This window comes from Arachis ipaensis, chromosome B1, assembly GCF_059453495.1.
Source record: "Arachis ipaensis isolate K30076 ecotype BB chromosome B1, ASM5945349v1, whole genome shotgun sequence".
Classification (NCBI taxonomy): Eukaryota; Viridiplantae; Streptophyta; class Magnoliopsida; order Fabales; family Fabaceae; genus Arachis; species Arachis ipaensis.
The window spans coordinates 129,765,707-129,791,557 of NC_142436.1; the positions used below are offsets into that span (position 1 = coordinate 129,765,707).

Consider the following 25,851-nt stretch of genomic DNA (forward strand, 5'->3'; position numbering starts at 1 on the left):
AACTGAACCAGTGTGAGTCATAAGGACCGGCCATTGGGGCCTTCTCCTTCCTTTTCCTAGAGGAGGACTCTCCAGTCTTGGGTGCCATGAATAATAGTGAAAAAGAAAGAGAAGTAGCGTGACCACACCAAATTTAGAAAATTGCTCGTCCTCGAGTAAAAGAAAAGAGAAAATAAACTGGGAGAGGAAGGTAGAGAGTGGCAAAAGAGAATAAGAAAAATAGTACTTGAGGGGTTGGAAAATATGGGTTAAAAGAAATTAAAAGAAAAAACAAAAGGGTGATGAAGGTTGTTGTAAAAAAAGAAAGGGAATGGTATAGGAGAATGGTGGGACAAGGGAATGAAGAGGGATATGTGTTTGAACGGAAAGGGTAATAGAAAGAAGAAAGGGGTTAAGAAAATTTGTGTTGTTGTGGTGAAAAGGGATAAAAAGTAGTGTATATATAGAAAGGGAGGGGGAAGGGTTCGGGTAGGGGGAGGGAAAAAGGGAATAAGGAATTGAATGGGGGTTGGATGTTTGGGTTGGTGGGATTGGGGAATTGAAGGAAAGTTAATGGGGATTGGGGAAGATTAATAGGGAGGGGGTAACGGTTATAATAGGGAGAGAGAAGGGGGGTAAAAAGGTAGAAAACTGATTAGGGAGGGGGTGTGGTGGGTGGGGCCCACGGCTTTTCACTTTTTCAATTTCAAACCCCCTTTGAATTCGGCGCCTAGGTGCTGCTGATGCTAAACGCCAGCCTCGGTGTTTAGCGCCGGTAGCACTTTTTTTTTTTATCTTGAATGGCCTGGCACTAAACGCCCAGCTCCGCGTTTAGCACCAAGGGAGGCAAAGAGCAACTTTTTCACGGTAGCACCATTGGCGCTAAACACCACTCCTGGCGTTTAGCACTACGAAGACAGTAGCGAATTCTCTAGACTCATGTGCCTTGGTGCTAAACGTCCAGTCTGGCGTTTAGCGCCATCCCCTGAGTGGTCTTTCTCGATTTACGAGTCATTCGGTGCCAAATGCCAGGTCAGGGCATTTGGCGCCACCCAAATAGAGAGCTCTCCTTGAAATGCATGCTCCTCGGCACTAAACACACAAGCTTGACATTTACCGCCAGAGCACCCGAATCAACTCTTCTCTAGGGTGTTCTGTTTTTTCTTTTGATTCCTCCTGTTCCTGTTTTCAACACTTTGCATGAATCAAACACATGTAAAAACAAGGAAAACTCTAGAAAATTTAGATAAAATAATTAAAACCACAATTGAAATGACTATAAAACTAAGGATACGGATAGTCGGGTTGTCTCGCCCAACAACAGCTTCTTTAACATCACTAGCTTAACGGTTAATTTCTTGTTAAGGTGGGGGTTGATCATAGTGCTTCAACTCCTCACCTCTCACTATGAATCGTCTCCCTGTATCCTCATGCATTAGCTCAATATGCTCAAGAGAGAGAATTTTGTTCACTGTATAAGGCAGCATTGGATTTCGAGTCAACACCACTTTCAACTCTGGTGAAAAATCTTCAGTGAGGATCTTCTTATTTCTCCATCCCCTGGGCACTTTCTTCTTGGAAACCTCCTCCTTGGTGGATGACACACACCCAACACCAAACTTAGATTTGATGTCAGGAAGAATTGTATTGATGCCCACTAAAACAGGCTTGAGCTGCAAACTCTGTTTTGCATCATTAGGGGATTCTTAGAGATTTGGATCAGTGAACTCAGTCTTCATGCAATTGCCTTAGCTTCTTCATCTGAATGATTTATGGGTTTAAAAACCTTGAAGATCAACTGCTCTTCATGCATCCTCAGCACCAATTCACCTTCTTCCACATCAATCAGAGCTCTCCTAGTGGCTAGGAATGAGCTTTCTAGGATTATGGAGGCGTTTTCATCCTCCACCATGTCAAGGATTACAAAATCTTCTGGGAGGAAGAATTTTCCCACTTTGACAAAGAGATTCTCCACTATTCCATGTGCATGTTTCAGAGACTTGTGTGTCATTTGTAATGCTATCCTTGTTGGTTGTGCCTCTTTGATTTATAGCTTTTTCATCAGAGACAATGGCATTAAATTGATACTTGCACCTAGATCACGTAAGGCTTAGTCAAAGGTTGTTCTCCCAATGGTACATGAAATCTAAAAGCTCCTTGGATCTGGCATCTTCCTTGACAAATTGCTCCGAATTATGGCACTACATTCCTTGGTCAGGACCACTGTTTTATCTCCCTTTAAAATATTCTTCTTGGAAAGTAAATCCTTCATGAACTTAACATAGAGAGGCATTTGTTCCAAAATCTCAGCAAAAGGAATATTGATTTGCAGCTTTCTGAAGACTTCCAAAAACTTTGAAAACTGTTTGTCCTTGATCTCCTTTTGGAGCCTCTAAGGATATGGCATCTTAAGCTTATACTCAGGTGCTTTAGGCAACGCCGGATATTTCTCAAGATCATCCGAAAAGGGATTATCCTGATGCATTGGAGGGGCGTGTGCTACAACATGTAATTGCTATCGACCGCACCCTTCCCATGTGCATGTACACGTGGTTATTGACTACAAAATTGAGGGTCAGAATTGTGGAGCCCTCCCTCACCGTCGATCATCGTTGATATACCCCTGTCCGTTAGATTGATAAGCGGTGAAATCTGAAACTTAGGTTTTAAGCATCAAGTATTCACCGTTCAATCTTTATTCATTCGTCTTTGGCCGTCCAATTGCTACAAAAGCATGTCCCAATTATAATCAAATCTGAGGGTCCAATTTAAAGAATACTAACCCTCCAGTTTGCAGGACTATAAATGTGAATCTTAGATTTGTCTTTTACCGTCGTCCACACCCGAGAATTACACACACAATGTCAATAGCAAGGGAAAACACTATTTCAGTTCCAATATACAAATTAAAAAGCGGATCTATACACCCCTTTATAAATGTAATACATTCCTTGCTAAATTGTCGTTGCCTGAAAATGCCTCCTAAAAAATCGTTGCTCCCTAGCACGATTTACATATAACTTAAAAAATTGCAGCCTAAAACGATTTATATCAATTTAAAAAAAAGAAAAAATTCATTTAGAAAAAGTGAGTAATATTCGAGTCAAATTGTTTTGTTTACGTAATTTACCTTTTAACCATGTCTCTATCCTTGTTGATATCTCAATTTCATCGGTTCTACTATAAGGAAGAAAAAAATGATACATTTATTTTTAGTTTTTTTTACCAAACCTATACATTATAGAATAATAATATTTGTACTCAGGCAACATCAAAATTAATGAATATATATGAAGAAAAATGAAGAGAGGATAGGGACGGGTGGAGAGTGAAAAATGAAAAATGAAAAATGAAAAATGAAATGCACTATCATAGCACAAGGGAAATCTACATTATGTGCAATAAAAATGTAAAACTAAATCATGGCCTATGAGGAGCCAAAAGAGTGTCTAAAATTTAATGATACTGTATAATCTGAATACAAATCACACTAAGAAATATTGCCTTGAAATTCATCAGCACTATTTGCCAAGTAAACGGCGGCCACGTTGGTTAGCACCTTTCATTCGGAAATTCAACTCATCCACATCATCATACATATGATTCAGAGCCTTGTTATGCCTGCAACATTTACCAAACAGACACAACTACTAATTAATTATCATGCTTCGATAAATTCCAAGTCAATTTGTCATATTATCCACTTTGGTTTTGTAAGGACTTAAGGGAAGGCAACAAAAAGTTTTCAATCTAGTGCTCAAGAACCACTCTCAAGACATGATTAGAGATACACATTGTTTGTATTTAGATACATTGAGTTGATCTAAGAATGTACAATTTAAGATATGCAATTGAGTTGACTGACCTCTCAATTTCAGACCCCATGTCAATAGCCATGCCTTTGAGCTCTCCCAATATGTCACTTAAATCTGAAAGCGCATCATCTTGCTTCTTGTTCTCAACCTATTTCAGTTCATCACATATTTGCTTAATACTATCTCAATGAATTCAATCTTAGCAATATAACCATAGGGAATAATGAAAATCACTAGGCTACCACAACTATGGTAGACAAAAGCAGCATGTATTCAGAGACATGAAAATAAAAAATAAACTAGAGCTAAATGAGGGTTGATACAAACCTCAACTTTTTCAATCGTGTTTGTCGGTTCGGGAGGCGGTGCCCGCAGATTGGACTGCCTTTTGGGTGCAGAAGTCAATCCTAACTTCTCTCTCTGCTCCAAGTGATTACCATTTCTTCTTACTGGATCATCTGTTATATGTCATGAACCACATTAAGTTCTATACTCTTCTTATATAGTACCAACATAATGGATACTAAAAATGGCCAGCAATGCAGGAAAAAGAATATTAACCTGGAAAAAGAACAGGTCCTCTAATTGCGCGTGTCTTTTTTGGTTTCCAAGTCTTCGAGAAGAGACCACCAAGACTTCCCAAAAGCTTCTCTCCCTGTCAGCAAGGATAAGGCAATCACAGCTAAATCAGTTATTTGTCAAAAACACATAATGTGAAAATAAATGTGTTAACTCAGGATTAATACCCTGCTTAAATCTTGATCAATGTCAGCAGCAACATAATGACTTCTGGTGATTTGTTCGCCTTGTTGATGAAGGGTGACCAGAGTCTTGGTAGCATCCTCTCTTATGTTCTCTGCTATCTTCAAACAATTGTTGACCGATTTTGTAGTCTCCTCAGCCTTGTAAACAGCATAGCTCTCCAGTTCTTGCACTGATTGATTCTCTAACCCACCAGAGTCACGGAAATCATTCTTATACCTATTCCGGTCAGCCAATCGTAGAGCATACGAAGATGATGAAGAGTTCTTGTTAGCAACAACATCATCATCAAAAGGATTGGTGTTTTCTAAAGAAACAAGTGCACGCTCTGAAGAGGCCTTCTTCGTAGAACTATTCTTGTTATCCTTTACAAGATCCTCATCATCAGAATCAAATGGGTTTGACCCAGATTTAACAACCTTTAAAGGAGACTTCTTTGAACCAAACATTTCTCCTATTTGATTTGAAGACAGGTTTCAAGTTCTTCCTGAAAAGGCAAGCAATAAGAACCCAAATATCACCAAAAAGCATCACAAAATAGCTGTTAGCAAAAAGGGCCTTTTTTTTTAATCCGAAAATAAAAAAGGAAAGAACTTTGATAGAGAGAATGAACAAAAGAAACAAAAGCAACAGAACAAAAGGGGAATCAGCAACACCAAGTCACCATCACCAACCATTGACAAGGACGGACCCTGAAGGAACTTCAAAACGTATAAGATTTCAACACGAAAAGCGTTTCCAAAGCCGTTAAAAGCAAAGCAAAGAAAGCGTTACAAACTATATACTGTGCTGGACTTTCACAACAAGTCATATACAAACAAATCGACGATAAAATTCTGCAAAACTAATAGTAAATAAAATTTTAAACAATAATAATAATAATAATAATAATAACAACAACTAAGTAACAGGAAACCAGAAACACAAGATCTCAATTGAACTGAAATTTGAGCATCACATGATCCACAAAAACGCACTAAACACAGCAAGGTTTACAAATTTGGATTCAAGGAATTCCGTCAACAGAAAAAAAGCGTCAAAATACAAACTTGCAGGAGAGAGAGAGAAAGAAGCAAGATGGTACCTGGAGAGTGGAAAGTGATAGACAGCAAGATTGGATTGAGCAGAACGTTGTGGGAAAGAAGAAGACGGAACGGTGTTTGTATAAGAACGAACTTGGTTCCTTAATGCAGAGAGAGAGAGAGAGAGAGAGAGAGAGAGAGAGAGAGAGAACTGAAATGTGCAAAATCGCGTCAAGAAAAGGTCAGAAAAGAGGAAACTGCAGATAAAGAAAATCGATTCTGAGCGGACGTGTTCTTTGGAGGTTTTGGTGTGAACTGTTCCTTTTTTTTTTTTTTTCCTCATTGGAAAATCAACCATTTGTACTAAAGGTGTTGAGTAAAGTACCAATTCGGTCTCTGTCCATCTCTCAAAATGATAAGACGATCCTTAATCAAAAACTCCTTTCATTACGGTTTCTGACTCTGTATTCTATCTGCCAACTCGGTCCTTCTGTCAGTTTTACGGCGAAAATTCGATGGAAATTACTAACGTATCAGGTGCAAAAATGGACAGGGACCTAATTATCTCTAAATTTAAATTGATTAGGGGTTTATTTGTCCTTATTATTCTTTAAGCAATATTTTTTAATTATTTTTTATTCATTGTGTTAATATTCTTTTTTTAATAAATAAATACAAACTAATTAATAAATTATTCAAATTTAAAAATATCATGTATTATGAAACTAAATAAATAATTTTTAAATATATAAATAATAAATATTAAAATTCAGTTAATACATTAATAATAATAACCCTATGATATACTATTAATATTATGATCTAGCTAATTTTCACAATAAAGTGAAACTAATGAACACAATATTTGATATATAGTAAACTTTTTTTGACTAATAACAAATTTAATTTTTTATCTCTTTAAACTAAATTAATAATTCTATTTGATATCTTTGCACTAAAATACACTATAAGTAGGCTACTAATACTAAGTGAAATAAACCATAATAGAATTATTAATTTAGTTTAAAGAGATAAAAAATTAAATTTGTTATTAATCAAAAAAAGTTTACTATATATCAAATATTGTGTTCATTAGTTTCACTTTATCATGAAAATTAGCTAGATCATAATATTAATAGTATATCATAGGGTTATTATTATTAATGTATTAACTGAATTTTAATGTTTATTATTTATATATTTAAAAATTATTTATTTGGTTTCATAATACATGATATTTTTAAATTTGAATAATTTATTAATTAGTTTGTATTTATTTGTTAAAAAAAGAATTTGAATAATTTATTAATTAGTTTGTATTTATTTATTAAAAAAAGAATATTAACACAATGAATAAAAAATAATTAAAAAATATTGCTTAAAGAATAATAAGGACAAATAAACCCCTAACCAATTTAAATTTAGAGACAACTAGGTTCCTGTCCATTTTTGCACCTGACACGTCAACAATTTCCGTCGAATTTTTGCCGTGAAACTGACAGAAAGACCGGGTTGGCAGACGGAATACAAGGTCAGGGACCGTAATGGAAGGGATTTTTGGTTAAGGATCGTCTTGTCGTTTTGGGAAATGGACAGGGACCGAGTTGGTACTTTACTCAAAGGTATTTAAATATAAATTCATCCAGATTAAATCGCTCATTCAATTTAATTCAATTCTAAAACCAATTAAAAATAGTATTAGTTTAAACTTAATTGAATTTTATTTTTAACAAACTGTATAAATTGGATCGAATTTTGAATTTACTTTTTAAAACTGATTCAACTTAATTCAAATCACACAATGTACTATAATATTATTATTTTTTATTATATTTACAATTTTATTTATAATATATTCAATTTATTATATAGTTTTATATTATTTATGTATTATTATTATTAAATAAATACTTTATATTTAAAATGAAATTTATTATTTTAACTAACTTATAATGTTATTTCTATTATTATATTATTATTAATTTTTAAGATATTGTTGAGACTTGTTATGTCATTGTTGATTATTTAAAATTTAATGATAAGATTTATTATGTATATTTAATTTTTTTAATTTACAAAACTATAAATCCATCCAATCCAAACTGTTTGAAATTGGAATGGATTGGATCGATTTTTTTTTTTTTAAAAATATCAAATCCAAACCGAATCGCAAACACTCCTAATTTGTGTCTATTAACTTTGCAAACACTAACAAAAATATTTATCAAACAAAGAAATCGATGTTATACCCATATGAAAAATAGATTCTGTGTGACAAAAATACTCAAACCCTAATTTTTTGTTGATTGGTTAATAAAATTTCTAAATTAATCCTACTCTTTATCTTTAGGTAGAAACTCAGATACAGTCAACTTCACTTGAAGTTGATAACTAAGAGCCGTTAGATGGAAATTTAGTCAAATCATTCAAATCATTTAACAACTCTCAGCTATCAACTTTACGTGAAGTTGACTGCATCTGAATTTTCACTTTATCTTTAACATCAACTCCATGTCATCTTCTTTTTTTTTCCAAATCCTAAATTTTCACAATCTTCCATTGCCACCATGTTAACCATATTTTCTCTTCTTTACTACTCCACTACCACTAGCACCATGACGACATAAACATCAATTATCTAAACAAATCTACGGTTACATTGGAGAAGAGCAAAACGAAAGAAAGCAAAACTTGGATTCAGCGACAAGTTGGAGATTACGGCGGTATTAGGCAGCAACATCAACGACGGCAGCAACGTCTTTTCTATCTGTTATCACCTTCTTCTCCCTCAACGACCATCTCTCCAGCAGCAAACTCCAGAATCATTGAAATCAACCATAATCAGAGTTTATTCTAGTTTCATACAAAATTAATAAAAGAAAGGGTAAAATATACTTTTTGTTCCTGAAGTTTGGCAAAAGTTTCAAAAATATTCTTAAGTTTTATTTTGTTTTAATTTTGTCCCAAAAGTTTTCGATTTGCATCAAATATACCCTCGATGGCTAAATTTTCAAAAAATTTAAGACCAATCTAACAATAATGCATGAAAATGATGCTTGATTTGCTTGTGTTGAGAGTTGTTCTTATGAGATTGTTATTGAATTGATCTTAAATTTTTTGAAAAATTACCCGTCAAGGGTATATTTAATGCAAATCGAAAACTTTTGGGACAAAATTGGAACAAAATAAAACTTAAGGGTATTTTTGAAACTTTTATCAAACTTCAGGGACAAAAAATATACTTTACCCTAAAAGAAAAAAACATAACAAAACAATTAGAAACTCATAACTATAAATATTATTCCAAATTATGAAATCATACAATTAAAACTCAAAATCATTAAAATTAAGTAATTAACAAAAAAAATCGAACAAGCACTAGTTACCAACAATAAGAGAGGCACAAAACTAACGGTGAGGTAGGAACAAAACAGATGATGAAAGAGGGAGAAATGATGAGACAGAGACGTAGGATTAGCAGCTCGGAGAGAGAGAAGAGGAGAAAAAGATCGAGCAACTAAAAAGAGAAGACGAGAAGAACTTGTGCGAGAGAGAAGAGGGCCAGACGCGATGACGTAAAGGAGAAGAGGATGGAGGAAAAGAGGTCGAGCAGAGCTTTCAAAGACAACGACTACTGCCGGCGACGACGACACCCTTTGGCCGAGGAGAAGAGTTCAACAACGACGGCTGGGCGATGGTTTAGTAGGACTTTTTGAAGCACCACTGTAGCTAAAGTTTGAATTTTGAATGTGGGTTAGTGGGAGAAAAAGATAACAATAAACAGAGAAGACGTCGTTGTCCAGAACCACCAGAACTTCTATCTTGGGATTTGGGAAATAAGATATGGTGTGGAGTTAAAGTTGAAGATAAAGTGTGAGAGTAATTTAAAACACTACAACAAATAAGGGTTTTCGCAACGGTCAAAAACCGTTGTCGTAGATTGAAAAACCGTTCCTAAAACTTTAGGCAACGCTTTGGCAACGATTTTTTACCTGTGGTATATGCGGCCGTTACCAATGGTCAAAGGCAACGGTTTTTTACATAAGGCAATGGTAACAAAAAAACCGTTGCCAAAATTACTGGCATAGACAACGATTTTGAAAGAAAATTTTAAACAACGGTTTTGAACCGTTACTCGATAAGTGATGAGCGGATATTTTATACGCTTTTTGGGGTTAATTTCATATAGTTTTCAAGATGTTTTAATTAGTTTTTAGTTTAATTCTATTAGTTTTTAGGAAAAATTCATATTTCTGGACTTTACTATGAGTTGTGTGTTTTTCTGTAATTTCAGGTATTTTTCTGGCTGAAATTGAGGGAGCTGAGCAAAAATCTGATTCAGGCTGAAAAAGGACTGCTGATGCTGTTGGATTCTGACCTCCCTGCACTCAAAGTGGATTTTCTGGAGCTACAGAACTCGAAATGGCGCGCTTCCAATTGCGTTGGAAAGTAGACATCCAGGTCTTTCCAGAAATATATAATAGTCCATACTTTGCATGAGGATAGACGACGTAAACTGGCGTTCAACGCCAGTCCTCTGCCCAATTCTGGCGTCCAGCGCCAGAAAAGGATCAAAAGTTGGAGTTCAACGCCAGAAATGGATCCAAACCTGGCGTTGAACGCCCAAAACAGCCTTATGCACGTGAATTGCTTAAGTCTCAGCCCCAGCACACACCAAGTGGGCCCCAGAAGTGGATCTCTGCACCATCCATCATAGTTTACTCATTTTTTGTAAACCTAGGCTACTAGTTTAGTATTTAAACAACTTTTAGAGACTTATTTTGTATCTCATGACATTTTAGATCTGAACTTTGTATTCTTTGACGGCATGAGTCTCTAAACTCCATTGTTGGGGGTGAGGAGCTCTGCTGTGTCTCGTTGAATTAATGCAAGTATTTCTGTTTTCCATTTAAACACGCTTGTTCCTATCTAAGATGTTCATTTACGCTTAACTGTGATGAAGGTGATGATCTGTGACACTCATCACCTTTCTCAAACCATGAACGTGTGCCTGACAACCACCTCCGTTCTATATCCGATTGAATGAGTATCTCTTAGATCTCTTGATTAGAATCTTCGTGGTACAAGCTAGAACTGATGGCGGCATTCATGAGAATCCGGAAAGTCTAAACCTTGTCTGTGGTATTCTGAGTAGGATTCAATGATCGAATGACTGTGACGAACTTCAAACTCACGAGTGCTGGGCGTAGTGACAGACGCAAAAGGATAGCAGATCCTATTCCGGTATGACTGAGAACCTGCAGATGATTAGCCGTGCGGTGACAGCGCACTTGGAATCTTTTCACTGGAAGGATGGATGGTAGCCATTGACAACGGTGATCCACCTACACACAGCTTGCCATAGGAGGACATGCGTGCGTGAATCAGAAGACAGAGGAAAGCAGAGATTCAGAAGACAAAGCATCTCCAAAACTCCAACATATTCTCCATTACTGTTTAACAAGTAACCTTTAATCCATGCTCTCTTGTTTATTTGCAATTCAACTGATAAACATAATTGACTTCCTGACTAAGATTTACAAAATAACCATAGATTGCTTCAAACCAACAATCTCTGTGGGATTCGACCCTTACTCACGTAAGGTATTACTTGGACGACCCAATGCACTTGCTGGTTAGTGGTACGAGTTGTGAAAAGTGTGATTCACAATTCGTGCACCAAGTTTTTGGCGCCGTTGCCGGGGATTGTTCGTGTTTGGACAACTAACGGTTTATTTTGTTGCTTAGATTAGAAATTTTTTTTTTTAGTTTAGAGTCTCTTATTAGTGTCGTGTTAAAGTTTTGGAATCCTTATTTTCTTTTTAAAATCTTTTTCAAAAAACATTTTTTCTATTAAATCCAGTGCCAAACTTTAAGTTTGGTGTTTTCTTGTTGATTTTTCTTAAAATTTTCGAAAATTTAGTTTGGTTTTCTAAAAATTTTAAGTTTGGTGTTCTTCCTTCATGTTCTTGTGTTCTTGTGGATCTTCAAGGTGTTCTTAAGTTTTCCTTGTGTTTTGATCTTAAAATTTTTAAGTTTGGTGTTCCTTGGTGTTTTTCCCTCCAAAATTTTCAAAAATAAGGAACCTCAGATCTAAAAATTTTAAATCCTGTGCTATTTTATTGTTTTTCTCTCTCCTCTTTAATATTTAAAAATATCTTTTCTCTCTATTTTAAAGCATCTTTTTCGAAAATCAATTTTTAAAATTCAGATTTTTTCAAAACTTCCTAACCACTTTCTCTCTCCTCATTTTTCGAAAATCTTCCCCCATTTTTATTTATTTTTATTTTATTTTCGAAATAAATAAATAAATAAATAAATAAATAATAATATTTTTTCTATTTTACATCATCTCCCTTTCTCCATCATGGACCTAAGCGGAAATGAACAGTCCAGGAGGACTCTGGGGTCATATTCTAACCCCTCTACTGCTTCATATGGGAGTAGTATCTGCATACCCTCCATTGGAGTCAGTAGCTTTGAGTTGAATCCTCAGCTCATTATCATGGTGCAGCAAAGTTGCCAGTATTCCGGTCTTCCACAGGAAGAACCTACAGAGTTTCTGGCACAATTTTTACAAATTGCTGACACAGTACATGATAAAGAAATAGATCAGGATGTCTACAGACTATTACTGTTTCCATTTGCTGTAAAAGACCAAGCTAAGAGGTGGTTAAATAACCAACCTAAAGCCAGCATAAGGACATGGAAATAGCTGACAGAAAAATTCCTGAATCAGTATTTCCCTCCAAAAAGGATGACACAGCTAAGGCTGGACATCCAAGGCTTCAAGCAAGGAGATAATGAATCTCTTTATGATGCCTGGGAGAGATATAGAGAGATGCTACGAAAATTCCCCTCTGAAATGTTTTCAAAGTGGGTTCAGTTAGACATCTTCTACTATGGGCTTGCAGAAGGAGCTCAGATGTCTCTAGATTACTCAGCTGGTGGATCTATCCACATGAGAAAGACAATTGAAGAGGCTCAAGAGCTCATTGATACAGTTGCCAGGAATCAGCATCTGTATCTAAGCAGTGACCCTTCCATGAAAGAAGAGGTTAAAACAGCAACTGCTGAACTCAGTCCTGTAAAACAAGCTGCTGAATTCAATCAGCAGTTGGACTTCCTAACAAAGCAGTTAGCCGAATTCAAAGATAGACTACAAGAGACAAGGATGGCTAATATACATATGGAAGAACAGTTTAAGCAAACAAAGCAGCAGCTGTCAAAACAAATAACAGAAGAATGCCAAGCAGTTCAATTAAGAAGTGGGAAAACATTAAATACCCCACCTCAAAGCAGCAAAAAGCCAAGAAATGAGCAAACCACCCAAGATTCACCTGAGGACAGTAAGAGCCCAGGGAAAAATAATTCTGGTGCTAAAACGCCAGAAATTTGGTGGAAGGCTGGCGCTGAACGCCCAGACCATGCCCAGGACTGGCGTTCAACGCCAGAAACATGGCAAGACTGGCGTTCAACGCCAGAAATGGGCAAGGATCTGGCGTTGAACGCCCAAATTGGGCAAGATCTGGCGCTGAACGCCCAAAATGGGCACAGTTCTGGCGTTCAGACGCCAGGAACAGAGAAGGAGTTAGCGTCTAACGTCACTCCAGTTTCTAACTCTGGCACTCAATTGCCAGTGAGGGATCAGACACACACAAATGCTGATAACAACCCCTCTAAAAAGGCTTCTTCAACCACTTCTGTAGGCAATAAACCTACAGCAACTAAGGTTGAGGAATATAAAGCCAAGATACCTTATCCTCAAAAACTCCGGAAAGAGGAGCAGGATAAGCAATTTGCTCGCTTTGCAGATTATCTTAGGACTCTTGAAATAAAGATTCCATTTGCAGAAGCACTTGAGCAAATACCTTCTTATGCCAAGTTCATGAAAGAGATCTTGAGTCATAAGAAGGATTGGAGAGAAACAGAAAGAGTTCTCCTCACTGAAGAATGCAGTGCAGTCATTCTGAAGAGCTTTCCTGAAAAGCTTAAAGACCCTGGGAGTTTTCTGATACCATGCATATTAGAAGATAATTGTACCAAGACAGCCTTATGCGATCTTGGGGCAAGCATCAACCTAATACCTGCATCCACTGTCAGGAAGCTTAGCTTAACTGACGAAGTTAAACCGAACCGGATATGTCTCCAACTTGCTGATGGCTCCACTAAATACCCATCAGGCGTGATTGAAGACATGATTGTCAGAGTTGGGCCATTCGCCTTTCCCACTGACTTTGTTGTGCTGGAAATGGAGGAGCACAAGAGTGCCACTCTCATTCTAGGAAGACCCTTCCTAGCAACTGGACGAACCCTCATTGACGTCCAACAGGGGGAAATAACCCTGAGAGTCAATGATGATGAGTTTAAGTTGAATGCTGTCAAAGCCATACAGCATCCAGACACATCAACAGACTGCATGAAAGTTGATCTTATTGACTCCTTGGTAGAAGAGATCAACATGGCTGAGAGTCTCGAATCAGAGTTGGAAAATATCTTTAAAGATGTTCAGCCTGATTTGGAGGACTCAGAGGGCATGAAAGAGCCTCTGAAATTTCTTCTGGAAGAGGAAAAACCTCCTAAACCCGAGCTCAAGTCATTACCACCATCCTTGAAATATGTATTTCTGGGAGAAGGTGACACTTTTCCAGTGATCATAAGCTCTGCTTTAAATTCACAGGAAGAGGAAGCACTTATTCAAGTGCTAAGGACACACAAGACAGCTCTTGGGTGGTCCATAGGTGATCTTAAGGGCATAAGCCCAGCTAGATGCATGCACAAAATCTTATTGGAGGATAATGCCAAACCAGTGGTTCAACCACAGAGGCAGCTAAATCCAGCCATGAAAGAAGTGGTGTAGAAAGAGGTCACCAAATTACTAGAGGCTGGGATTATTTATCCTATTTCTGATAGCCCCTGGGTGAGCCTTGTCCAAGTCGTCCCAAAAAAGGGAGGCATGACAGTGATTCATAATGAAAAAAATGAACTGGTTCCTACAAGAACAGTTACAGGGTGGCGCATGTGTATTGACTACAGAAGGCTCAATACAGCCACCAGAAAGGATCATTTTCCTTTACCATTCATAGACCAGATGCTAGAAAGACTGGCAGATCATGATTATTACTGCTTTTTGGATGGCTACTCAGGCTATAACCAGATTGCAGTAGATCCCCAGGATCAAGAGAAAACAGCATTCACATGTCCATCTGGAGTGTTTGCTTATAGAAGGATGCCATTTGGGCTGTGTAATGCGCCTGCAACCTTCCAGAGATGCATGCTCTCTATTTTCTCTGATATGATGGAAAAATTTCTGGAAGTCTTCATGGATGACTTCTCAGTATATGGAGACTCATTCAGCTCCTGTCTTGATCACCTGAAGCTTGTTCTGAAAAGATGCCAAGAGACCAACCTAGTTTTAAACTGGGAAAAATGTCACTTTATGGTGACTGAGGGGATTGTCCTTGGGCATAAAATCTCAAACAAGGGAATAGAGGTGGATCAAGCAAAAATAGAGGTAATTGAAAAATTACCACCACCTGCCAATGTTAAGGTAATCAGAAGCTTTCTGGGGCATGCAGGATTCTATAGAAGGTTTATAAAGGATTTTTCAAAAATCGTAAAACCTCTAAGCAATCTGCTAGCTGCTGACACGCTATTTGTGTTTGACACAGAGTGCCTACAGGCGTTTGAAACGCTGAAAGCTAAGCTGGTCACAACACCAGTTATTTCTGCACCAAACTGGACATTACCATTTGAGCTAATGTGTGATGCCAGTGATCACGCCATTGGTGCAGTGTTGGGACAGAGGCATGACAAGCTTTTGCACGTCATTTATTATGCTAGTCGCGTTTTAAATGATGCCCAGAAAAATTACACAACCACAGAAAAAGAATTACTTACAGTGGTTTATGCCATTGACAAGTTCAGATCATACTTAGTAGGATCAAAAGTGATTGTGTATACTGACCATGCTGCTCTTAAATATCTACTCACAAAGCAGGATTCAAAACCCAGGCTCATCAGATGGGTGTTGCTTCTGCAAGAGTTTGATATAGAAATAAGAGACAGAAAAGGGACAGAGAACCAAGTGGCTGATCATCTGTCCCGGATAGAGCCAGTAGAAGGGACGCCCCTCCCCTCTCTTGAGATCTCTGAGACTTTTCCGGATGAGCATTTATTCGCCATTCAGGAAACACCATGGTTTGCCGATATTGCAAACTATAAAGCTGCAAGGTTCATACCCAAAGAGTACAACAGTATACAAAAGAAAAAATTAATCACTGATGCAAAGTACTACTTGTGGGATGAACCCTATCTCTTTAAGAGATGTGCAGACGGAATAATCCGTAGGTGTGTGCCTAAAGAAGAAGCACAGAGGATCCTATGGCATTGCCATGGATCACAATATGGAGGCCATTTCGGAGGTGAGCGGACAGCCACCAAGGTCCTCCAATGTGGCTTCTATTGGCCCACACTCTATAGAGATTCCCGAGAGTTTGTACGTAACTGTGACAGTTGCCAAAGAGCTGGCAATCTGCCTCACGGTTACGCCATGCCTCAACACGGAATCTTGGAAATTGAGTTATTTGACGTATGGGGAATTGACTTCATGGGACCTTTCCCACCACCATACTCAAACACTTATATTCTGGTGGCAGTTGACTATGTATCAAAATGGGTTGAGGCCATTGCCACACCCACTAATGATACTAAAACAGTGTTGAAGTTCCTCCAGAAACATATCTTTAGCAGGTTCGGTGTCCCTAGAGTGCTAATCAGCGATGGGGCACTCACTTCTGCAATAAACAGCTTTACTCTGCCATGGTTTGGTATGGAATTCGCCATAAAGTGGCTACTCCATATCATCCACAAACCAATGGGCAAGCTGAAGTCTCTAACAGAGAATTAAAGAGAATCCTAGAACGGACAGTAAGTACCCGTAGAAAGGATTGGGCACGGAGCTTGGATGATGCTCTGTGGGCTTAAAGAACAGCATTCAAGACCCCTATAGGGACCTTTCCATACCAACTTGTGTATGGTAAGGCATGTCACCTGCCCGTGGAACTGGAACATAAGGCCTACTGGGCAACCAGATTCCTAAACTTTGACGCCAAATTAGCAGGAGAAAAAAGATTGCTCCAGCTAAATGAGCTAGAGGAATTCAGATTCACAGCGTTCGAAAATGCCAAGCTTTATAAAGAGAAATAAAAAAAGTGGCATGACAGAAAGCTGTCATCTAGAATCTTTGAACCAGGACAGAAGGTTCTGCTATTTAACTCTAGACTCAGGCTATTCCCCGGGAAATTGAAATCCCGGTGGAGGGGACCATACGTGATTACAAGTGTATCACCATATGGTTATGTGGAGCTTCAAGATATTGATTCTGATAAGAGGTTCATTGTCAATGGACAGAGAATCAAGCATTATCTTGAAGGCAACGTTGAGCAAGAATGCTCAAGGCTGAAGCTAGATTAAAAGCTCAGCAAAGTCCAGCTAAAGACAATAAAGAAGCGCTTGCTGGGAGGCAACCCAGCCATGGGACATCAATTCTCTGAGCATTTTGCCCTATTTTTATTTTTATTTGTTTATATAAAACTCATTGATACTAAGGTAAATCATTATTTTCATAAATCCACAGGGTTACAGAAGGAATCTGCACACAAAACAGGGATAGGGAGCTTACTGGCAAGAAAACGCCAGTGAAGGCCATTTTGGGCGTTCAGCGCCCAAAATGGGCATCCAGTGGGCGCTGAACGCCAGTAAGGATAGCTATCTGGCGTTCAACGCCAGAAAAGGGCAGCAAGTGGGCGTTGAACGCCCAGGATAGCAGCAATTGGGCGTTGAACGCCCAAAACAGGCAGTGTTTGGGCGTTCAAACGCCAGGATGGCAGGGAGGAGCCAAATTCATTTTTCCACACATATTTCTATTCTACTTTCAAATTTTATGTTTCAATTCATGATTTCTTGCATAAACATGTCAAGAACCCTGATTTCTAAAAACCTTAATTTCTAAAAATCCCTCTTTCAAAATACCAAATATATCTTAATCCATAAGCACACACCCTCTTTGCAAATTCAATCTAACTCTTTTCAAATCTTTTCTAAAAACAAATCTATCTTTTTCACTCTAAAATCTTTTCAACTAATCAATATCTTTTTCAAATCTCCATATTATCTTTTTCAAAATCTAGATTTATCTTTTTCAAAAAAATCTATCATATCTTCTCAATTTTAAACTATATCCTCTATCTTATCTTTTTCAAATCAATCTTTTTATCTTATCTTTTCCATTTTTTCGAAAACCCACCCCCCATCCTTTTAAATATGGGTTCGGCCTCCCTCCTCCTCCATCAACAATTGCACCTAGCTCTCCTTCCATCCCTCTCCTTTCTTTTCTTTTGCTTGAGGACAAGCAAACCTCTAAGTTTGGTGTGTTTATCCGAGATCACTAAGATCATGGCTCCTAAAGGAAAACAACCCACTCCAAGAGGCAAGAAAGAGAGCATTCCAAAACCACTTGGGAATCAAGGGAAGTTCTTATCTAAAGAACATTCGGACCATTATTACAAAATAATGGGTCTGAGATCAGTGATCCCGGAAGTTAGATTCGATCTGAAAGAAGATGAATATCCAGAGATCCAGGAGCAAATTCGAATCAAGAATTGGGAAGTCCTAGCTAATCCTGAAACAAAAGTGGGAAGGAACATGGTCCAGGAGTTCTATGCTAATATGTGGCAAACTGACAAGCAGAAACTATCTGGGACTGCTCTCTATGACTATCGGACCGTGGTCAGAGGAAAAATTGTTCATACCCACCCTGACAGGATCAGGGAGATCTTAAAGCTACCTCAGCTGAAAGATGATCCAGACTCATTCAACAGGAGAATGATGAGAACAGACAAGGGCCTGGACAAGATTCTAGAGGACATATGTATCCCTGGAGCCAGGTGGACCACCAACACAAAGGGTGTCCTAAATCAACTCAAGAGAGAAGATCTCAAACCAGTCGCCAGAGGATGGCTGGACTTCATTGGGCATTCTCTGTTGCCCACTAGCAACCGTTCTGAAGTCACTGTTAAAAGGGCAGTAATGATCCAGTGCATCATGATGGGAAAAGAAGTGGAAGTCCATCAGCTGATCTCAGCTGAACTCTACAAAATTGCTAACAAAAATTCTAAAGAGGCCAGGTTGGCGTATCCAAGCGTGATCTCTCTGCTCTGCAAGGATGCTGGAGTAAGGATGGGAATAACTGAGTATATCTCAGTTGAAAAGCCAATCACCAAAGCATCAATGGAAAAACAACAAGCACAGGATGATCCCATCAAGAAGAAAACACAGGAATTTCTCCCAGAGATCCCTCAATCTGAATACTGGGAGTATCTTGAGACGTCTGTTACCAAGATACAGGAAGCTATGGAACAAATCATAAAAGAACAAAAGGAACACGGTCAAATTCTTACCTATATGTTTAAAGAACAAGAGGAGCAAGGGCGTGACTTAAGGGACTTGAAGCGCCAGAAAGTATCTCTTGCAGGACCAAGCACCCCAAGGATCAGAGGAACCCCTGTTCCCCCAGAATAAAGGTTGTTAATTTTCAATTTCTGCCTTAACTCTGTGATAGTGTCCCTATAGAAGTTTACCTTAGGAGTCATATAGTAGTAATTAGTATCTATTTTGATTTTATCTCCAATTAAGCTATAGTTTATTTTTCTCATCATCAGCAAACATGAATAAAGTAGTAGATCTTTTGAATAAGAGGCAATAAAATTTCGAGTTTTAATAAGAGAAATTCTAATTAGTTAAATGTGGTGGCAATGCTTTCTGTCTTCTGAATGAATGCTTAAACAGTGCATATGTCTTTTGAATTTGTTGCTTAAGACTGTTAAATATGTTGGCTCTTGAAAGAATGATGAACATGAGACATGTTATTGATAATCTGAAAAATCATAAAAATGATTCTTGAAGCAAGAAAAAGCAGCAAAGAACAAAGCTTGCAGAAAAAAAAAGTAGCGAAAAAAAATAGAAAGAAAAAGAAAAAGCAAGCAGAAAAAGCCAAAGCTCTCAAAACCAAGAGGCAAGAGCAAAGAGCCAATAGCCCTTAAAACCAAAAGGCAAGGGTAATAAAAAGGATCCCAAGGCTTTGAGCATCAGTGGATAGAAGGGCCAAAAAGGAATAAAATCCTGGCCTAAGCGGCTAAACCAAGCTGTCCCTAACCATGTGCTTGTGGCGTGAAGGTGTCAAGTGAAAACTTGAGACTGAGCGGTTAAAGTCAAGGTCCAAGCAAAAAAAAGAAGAGTGTGCTTAAGAACTCTGGACACCTCTAATTGGGGACTTTAGCAAAGCTGAGTCACAATCTGAAAAGGTTCACCCAGTTATGTGTCTGTGGCATTTATGTATTCGGTGGTAATACTGGAAAACAAAGTGCTTAGGGCCACGGCCAAGACTCATAAAGAAGCTGTGTTCAAGAATCATCACACTGAACTAAGAGAATCAATAACACTATCTGAATTCTGAGTTCCTATAGATGCCAATCACTCTGAGCTTCAATGGATAAAGTGAGATGCCAAAACTGTTCAGAAGCAAAAAGCTACTAGCCCCGCTCATCTAATTAGAATCTGAGCTTCATTCAAAAACTCTGAGATATTATTGCTTCTCAACCTATTAGTCTTCTATTTTATTTGTCTAGTTGCTTGAGGACAAGCAACAGTTTAAGTTTGGTGTTGTGATGAGCGGATATTTTATACGCTTTTTGGGGTTAATTTCATATAGTTTTCAGGATGTTTTGGTTAGTTTTTAGTTTAATTCTATTAGTTTTTAGGAAAAATTCATATTTCTGGACTTTACTATGAGTTGTGTATTTTTCTGTAATTTTAGGTATTTTTCTGGCTGAAATTGAGGGAGCTGAGCAAAAATCTGATTCAGGCTGAAAAAGGACTGCTGATGCTGTTGGATTCTGACCTCCCTGCACTCAAAGTGGATTTTCTGGAGCTACAGAACTCGAAATGGCGCGCTTCTAATTGTGTTGGAAAGTAGACATCCAGGGCTTTCCAGAAATATATAATAGTTTATACTTTGCACGAGGATAGACGACATAAACTGGCGTTCAACGCCAGTCCTCTGCCCAACTCTGGCGTCCAGCGCCAGAAAAGGATCAAAAGTTGGAGTTCAACGCCAGAAATGGATCCAAACCTGGTGTTGAACGCCCAAAATAGCCTTATGCACGTGAATTGCATAAGTCTCAGCCCCAGCACACACCAAGTGGGCCCCAGAAGTGGATCTCTGCACCATCTATCATAGTTTACTCATTTTTTGTAAACCTAGGCTACTAGTTTAGTATTTAAACAACTTTTAGAGACTTATTTTGTATCTCATGACATTTTAGATCTGAACTTTGTATTCTTTGACGGCATGAGTCTCTAAACTCCATTGTTGGGGGTGAGGAGCTCTGCTGTGTCTCGATGAATTAATGCAAGTATTTCTGTTTTCTATTTAAACACGCTTGTTCCTATCTAAGATGTTCATTCGCGCTTAACTGTGATGAAGGTGATGATCTGTGACACTCATCACCTTCCTCAAACCATGAACGTGTGCCTGACAACCACCTCCGTTCTATATCCGATTGAATGAGTATCTCTTAGATCTCTTGATTAGAATCTTCGTGGTACAAGCTAGAACTGATGGCGGCATTCATGAGAATCCGGAAAGTCTAAACCTTGTCTGTGGTATTCCGAGTAGGATTCAATGATCGAATGACTGTGACGAACTTCAAACTCACGAGTGCTGGGCGTAGTGACAGACGCAAAAGGATACCAGATCCTATTCCGGTATGACTGAGAACCTGCAGATGATTAGCCGTGCGGTGACAGCGCACTTGGAATCTTTTCACTGGAAGGATGGATGGTAGCCATTGACAACGGTGATCCACCTACACACAGCTTGCCATAGGAGGACATGCGTGCATGAATCAGAAGACAGAGGAAAGCAGAAATTCAGAAGACAAAGCATCTCCAAAACTCCAACATATTCTCCATTACTGTTTAACAAGTAACCTTTAATCCATGCTCTCTTGTTTATTTGCAATTCAACTGATAAACATAATTGACTTCTTGACTAAGATTTACAAAATAACCATAGATTGCTTCAAACCAACAATCTCTGTGAGATTCGACCCTTACTCACGTAAGGTATTACTTGGACGACCCGGTGCACTTGCTGGTTAGTGGTACGAATTGTGAAAAGTGTGATTCACAATTCGTGCACCAATAAGCAACGGTATTAAGTCGTTCTCTTTCATAATCCAACGGTTTAAAACCATAACTGAATAGGCAACGGTTTTAAACTGTTGTAGTTTTATTATTCACAAAGCCAATGATTTTAAAGCGTTACCGTTGATGTCAAATATTTAAATCAAATTATATAATGTAAAATATTCATAATAAAGAACAAAGTATTAATAATGAAATTGAATTAAATTATAAATATTCGTAATAAAAGTTATTTAACTTAAATTATATAATTTTTTTTATTTATTAATTACTGAAATGATGTGAAACATTCAATTATAATAAAGATTATAATAAAATTCTAATTAAAATTTAAACTTTAATTTTCATGAAACTCTAATTAATTATTTTCAATAAAATAATTTTTTTAAAATAAAATTCTCAACAATTATAATAAATTGTAAATAACTCATTATTTAATTTTTTGAAAACTTAGATTGTTACATCTCTGAGTCTGATGAGTTAAGGTTACCTTGATGGTGGAGGGAGGAAGAGCGCGCTCTGATATTTTTTTTAAGAGATCACTGTCCTTGATTATCTTAGAGAGAAATTTTTTCAATAAATATATAATATTTATTCTAAATTTATTTTAATTTTATTTTTTTCAAAAAAAATATTTGTTATATATTTATAACAATAGTTTTTGAGTATTTTATAAATTCAGTATTTATAGAAAAAATATTTTTAATTTATGTGATTATTTAAAATTATTTTTATTGGTATTGTTTAATTTGTATAATTATTTAAATACTATTAGAAAATTTTTGTTTCATAAACAATTGTTGTAATGGTTATAAACCCGTTCTTTAAAATTGTCAAAGAGAACGGTTGTATTTCATTACTATAGCATAATGAAAAATTGAACTTCAACAGCAACACTGTAAAAACCGTTGTCTCAGACCATCTAATAGAACGGTTTTAAAGTGTAGCATTTTGACAACGATTTTTATGCGTTTTCTTTGTACAATTATTTAAACAAGGCTAAAAAACCGTTGTTTAAATACAAATCATGGTAACGGTTATAAAACCGTTCTTTAAAATAGTCAAACAGAACGATTTTAATTTGTTGCTATAAAATAATAAAAAATTGAATTCAACAGTAACACTATAAAAAACTGTTGTCTAAACTTATCTATAAGAACAGTTTTAAGATGTTACAAAATTTGGCGTTGCTAAAAGCCATATTTATTGTAGTGAGAATTTTATTAAAAAGTCATCAAAAACTAGAATTTGAGTACTTTTATTACATAAAACCTATCTCTTATCTCTTATGAATATGAGTTAGTTTTCTTACTTGATAGATATTAAAATTTATGAATACTTATGATTATTTTTTCCTTGTCATTTTATTTTTACTAGAATTTATATATATGAAATTAATGATAAAAAAAATTTTGATACCGTAAGGTTTTTAATATACCTATAGTTATTAATAGATTCATAGATTTAAATATTTTTTAAATAATAAATTCAAAAATTAATTATTTTCACCAATATATTTGTGTTGATATATTTTTAAGTAATAATATGTAATTTATAATGCACGGACACGAGACATAATACAACACAAAACACGTGGACACACAAATTTAAAATTTTTATAATTTATGAGAACACGACATATATATAAAATATAAAATATTTTTAGATAAATTATAATAATATTTTAATATTTTATTAACATTAAAATATAAATTCATTTTTAAATTATTTTAATATTTTTTAATTATATAAAATATTTAAAATATTTTTATTTTAATAATTAATAATATATACACTATTTTTAAACTCATTTTAAGAATACTGTTAAGAATAAAATTGGAGACAAAAAATATATGCATCAGACGAACATTGATAAATATTGTGTCTAAAATATATTCGACACACAGACACGACAAATAGAAGCGTATTTGTGTTCCGTAGTATACAATTGATTATTTGTATAAAAATATTTTATACATATATTATAAATAAGTGAAAATTAAATTCTTTTATTAATTTTTAATTTTAGTGGCTTTGGTAAAAGACGAAAAGTTGTTGTTATTATTATTATTATTATTATTATTAAGAGGAGGAGGAGGAGCGTTGTTTGTTTGAATTGAGACGTTGAATGGAACAAGTGGGGGGGGGGGGGGGGGACCTTTGTAGATGTGATGATGAGTGGGGTTCTTTCTATGGAAATGCATTGCGAATCATGTGATGCTTTTTTCTTTTTTAATTTTATTTTGTTTTTTATTTAACATTTTATTTGTTACTTAGTCTAAAGTCTAGACTTCTAGAGAACATTCTAAATTGTAGAAAAATGTGCCGGCCATGGCCAATTGACTTGGTATTAGATTATCACTGATTATTGATAAACGACCGAAAGATGTGACCAAAGTTGACGAATGACTTTGTTTTAAAAAGAAATAACGGGACATCTCTGTTGTTAAATAAATAAATAAATAACAACAAAAATAAATATAAAATAAAAAAATATAAATAAAAGACTTTAATATTAATATTATTTATAAGTAATATTTTAATATAATAGAAATTATTCATATATATTACTAATATTAGTAATATATGTAGTAATGTATATAAAAGAGAGAGAAAAATATTTCATGAGTTAATACTCAAAATGACTCCTGAAATTTGACTTTCAATACAATTTAATTCTCGAATTTTCAATTGACCCAAATTGTAACTTAAAATTTTAACGCGTGTTTTAAGTTGACCATTCCGTTCATTTCTGTCACCGAAAAGCTGATCTAGCACAATTAAACGACGTTATTTTGCTATTTGTTCCAAAACGATGTCATTTTATTCTTCTTCTTCTTCTTCCTCCTCCTCAAGCAGCCATGGCTTCACCTACACATGCATGAGCAACTGCTTCATTCATAATAACAACCACAACCACAACTTCTTCTACTTCCTCTATTTCACTTCAAACTAATTCTTAATTATCATTATTATCATTATTATTGAAAAAGAAAATACATAATAAGGGATAGGGTTTCAGTGCAACACTACAACCTCAACTCACCTCAACTCACCCTCTTCTTTCATCGAGAGTCCCTCCATGTTCTCAAAGTCATCGACGTCAGAACCACTGCCTCCTTCCCCATTGACCACATTGCCACCCCCACCTCAGACCCCAACACATACGATTCTGCCGCTACCATGGTGAGTGTTCCACTTTTCTTCACCAAATCTGCATTGCATTCACAAATAGAAAATAAAAAAGCTTTTCATGTGATTGAAGTGGCTTATTATTCTGACCAAGACAAAATGGATAAAAGAAAGAACAGGAAGATACAGTATAAGGAGAAGGAAGAAAAGGAGGGGACGACAAACGGTGTACGTCGGTGCAGTGGCCAAGGTTGCACGACCAAGGAAGAGGTGGCAACGATTATGAATACGGCGATGGTGAAAGGATGTTGCAGGAGCTTCTTGTTGGCTTGTTTGGATTTGACACCATAGAAATTTGACCCCTCCCCACCCCCTTCAATGATGAAAGAACAAGGACTTAGGTTTTTGAAAAACGACGTCGTTTTTCTTGTGCCACTACTAGGTGTCAACTAAATTTATCACGTCATTTTTCTGGTGACAGAAATGGACGGAAGGGCCAACTTGAGGCACACGTTAAAATTTCAGGGTACAATTTCGGTCAGTTGAAAATTTGAGGATTAAATTGAATCAGAAGTCAAATTTCAGGGGCCATTTTGAGTATTAACTCATGTTTCATATATTGGCAATATAAAGAGAGATAGAAAATTATTATTGATGGTGCGTGTCAATATATGCCTCAGACTCTACCTCTATTTATACTCGTAAAAAATTTTCCTTTTTCAAACTTTGGAAACATGGCACCGTCTATCATTAAAGTTTTGTGCCATCCAAGTAATTTTAATTAGAGAAATGATTGGTGGTCATCCATATTGTAACACTCCCCTTGGATGACCATTAAGGATTATGTCTTGTTAAAATTTTACTAAAAAAATCTA

At 36.4% G+C, this 25,851-nt stretch overlaps 1 protein-coding gene and 1 pseudogene across 1 annotated transcript; one reads left to right on the forward strand and one right to left on the reverse strand.

Annotated features, from left to right (window-relative positions):
- Positions 1-3,322: 3,322 nt before the first annotated feature.
- Positions 3,323-5,895, reverse strand: LOC107634133 (SNAP25 homologous protein SNAP33). Its single transcript, XM_016337712.3, has 6 exons — positions 5,641-5,895; positions 4,541-5,043; positions 4,356-4,449; positions 4,122-4,252; positions 3,845-3,942; positions 3,323-3,600 (listed from the first exon to the last, which is right to left on the reverse strand). The coding sequence occupies exons 2-6, from the start codon at positions 5,003-5,005 to the stop codon at positions 3,501-3,503; spliced, it is 888 nt and encodes a 295-aa protein (XP_016193198.1). The 5' UTR covers positions 5,006-5,043; positions 5,641-5,895; the 3' UTR covers positions 3,323-3,500.
- A 3,699-nt stretch (positions 5,896-9,594) lies between these two features.
- On the forward strand, positions 9,595-25,327 carry LOC148578360 (uncharacterized; annotated as a pseudogene).
- The last annotated feature ends 524 nt before the right edge of the window (positions 25,328-25,851 follow it).

What these genes read in the sequence shown, in the direction of transcription:
- LOC107634133 (XM_016337712.3), bottom strand. Translation starts at nt 5,005, where the DNA reads ATGTTTGGTTCAAAGAAGTCTCCTTTAAAGGTTGTTAAATCTGGGTCA. An exon ending in ACACGATTGAAAAAGTTGAG is followed by an intron (nt 3,943 to 4,121) that starts GTTTGTATCAAC and finishes GAACTGAAATAG; the next exon opens with GTTGAGAACAAGAAGCAAGA. An exon ending in ATGGGGTCTGAAATTGAGAG is followed by an intron (nt 3,601 to 3,844) that starts GTCAGTCAACTC and finishes TAAATGTTGCAG; the next exon opens with GCATAACAAGGCTCTGAATC.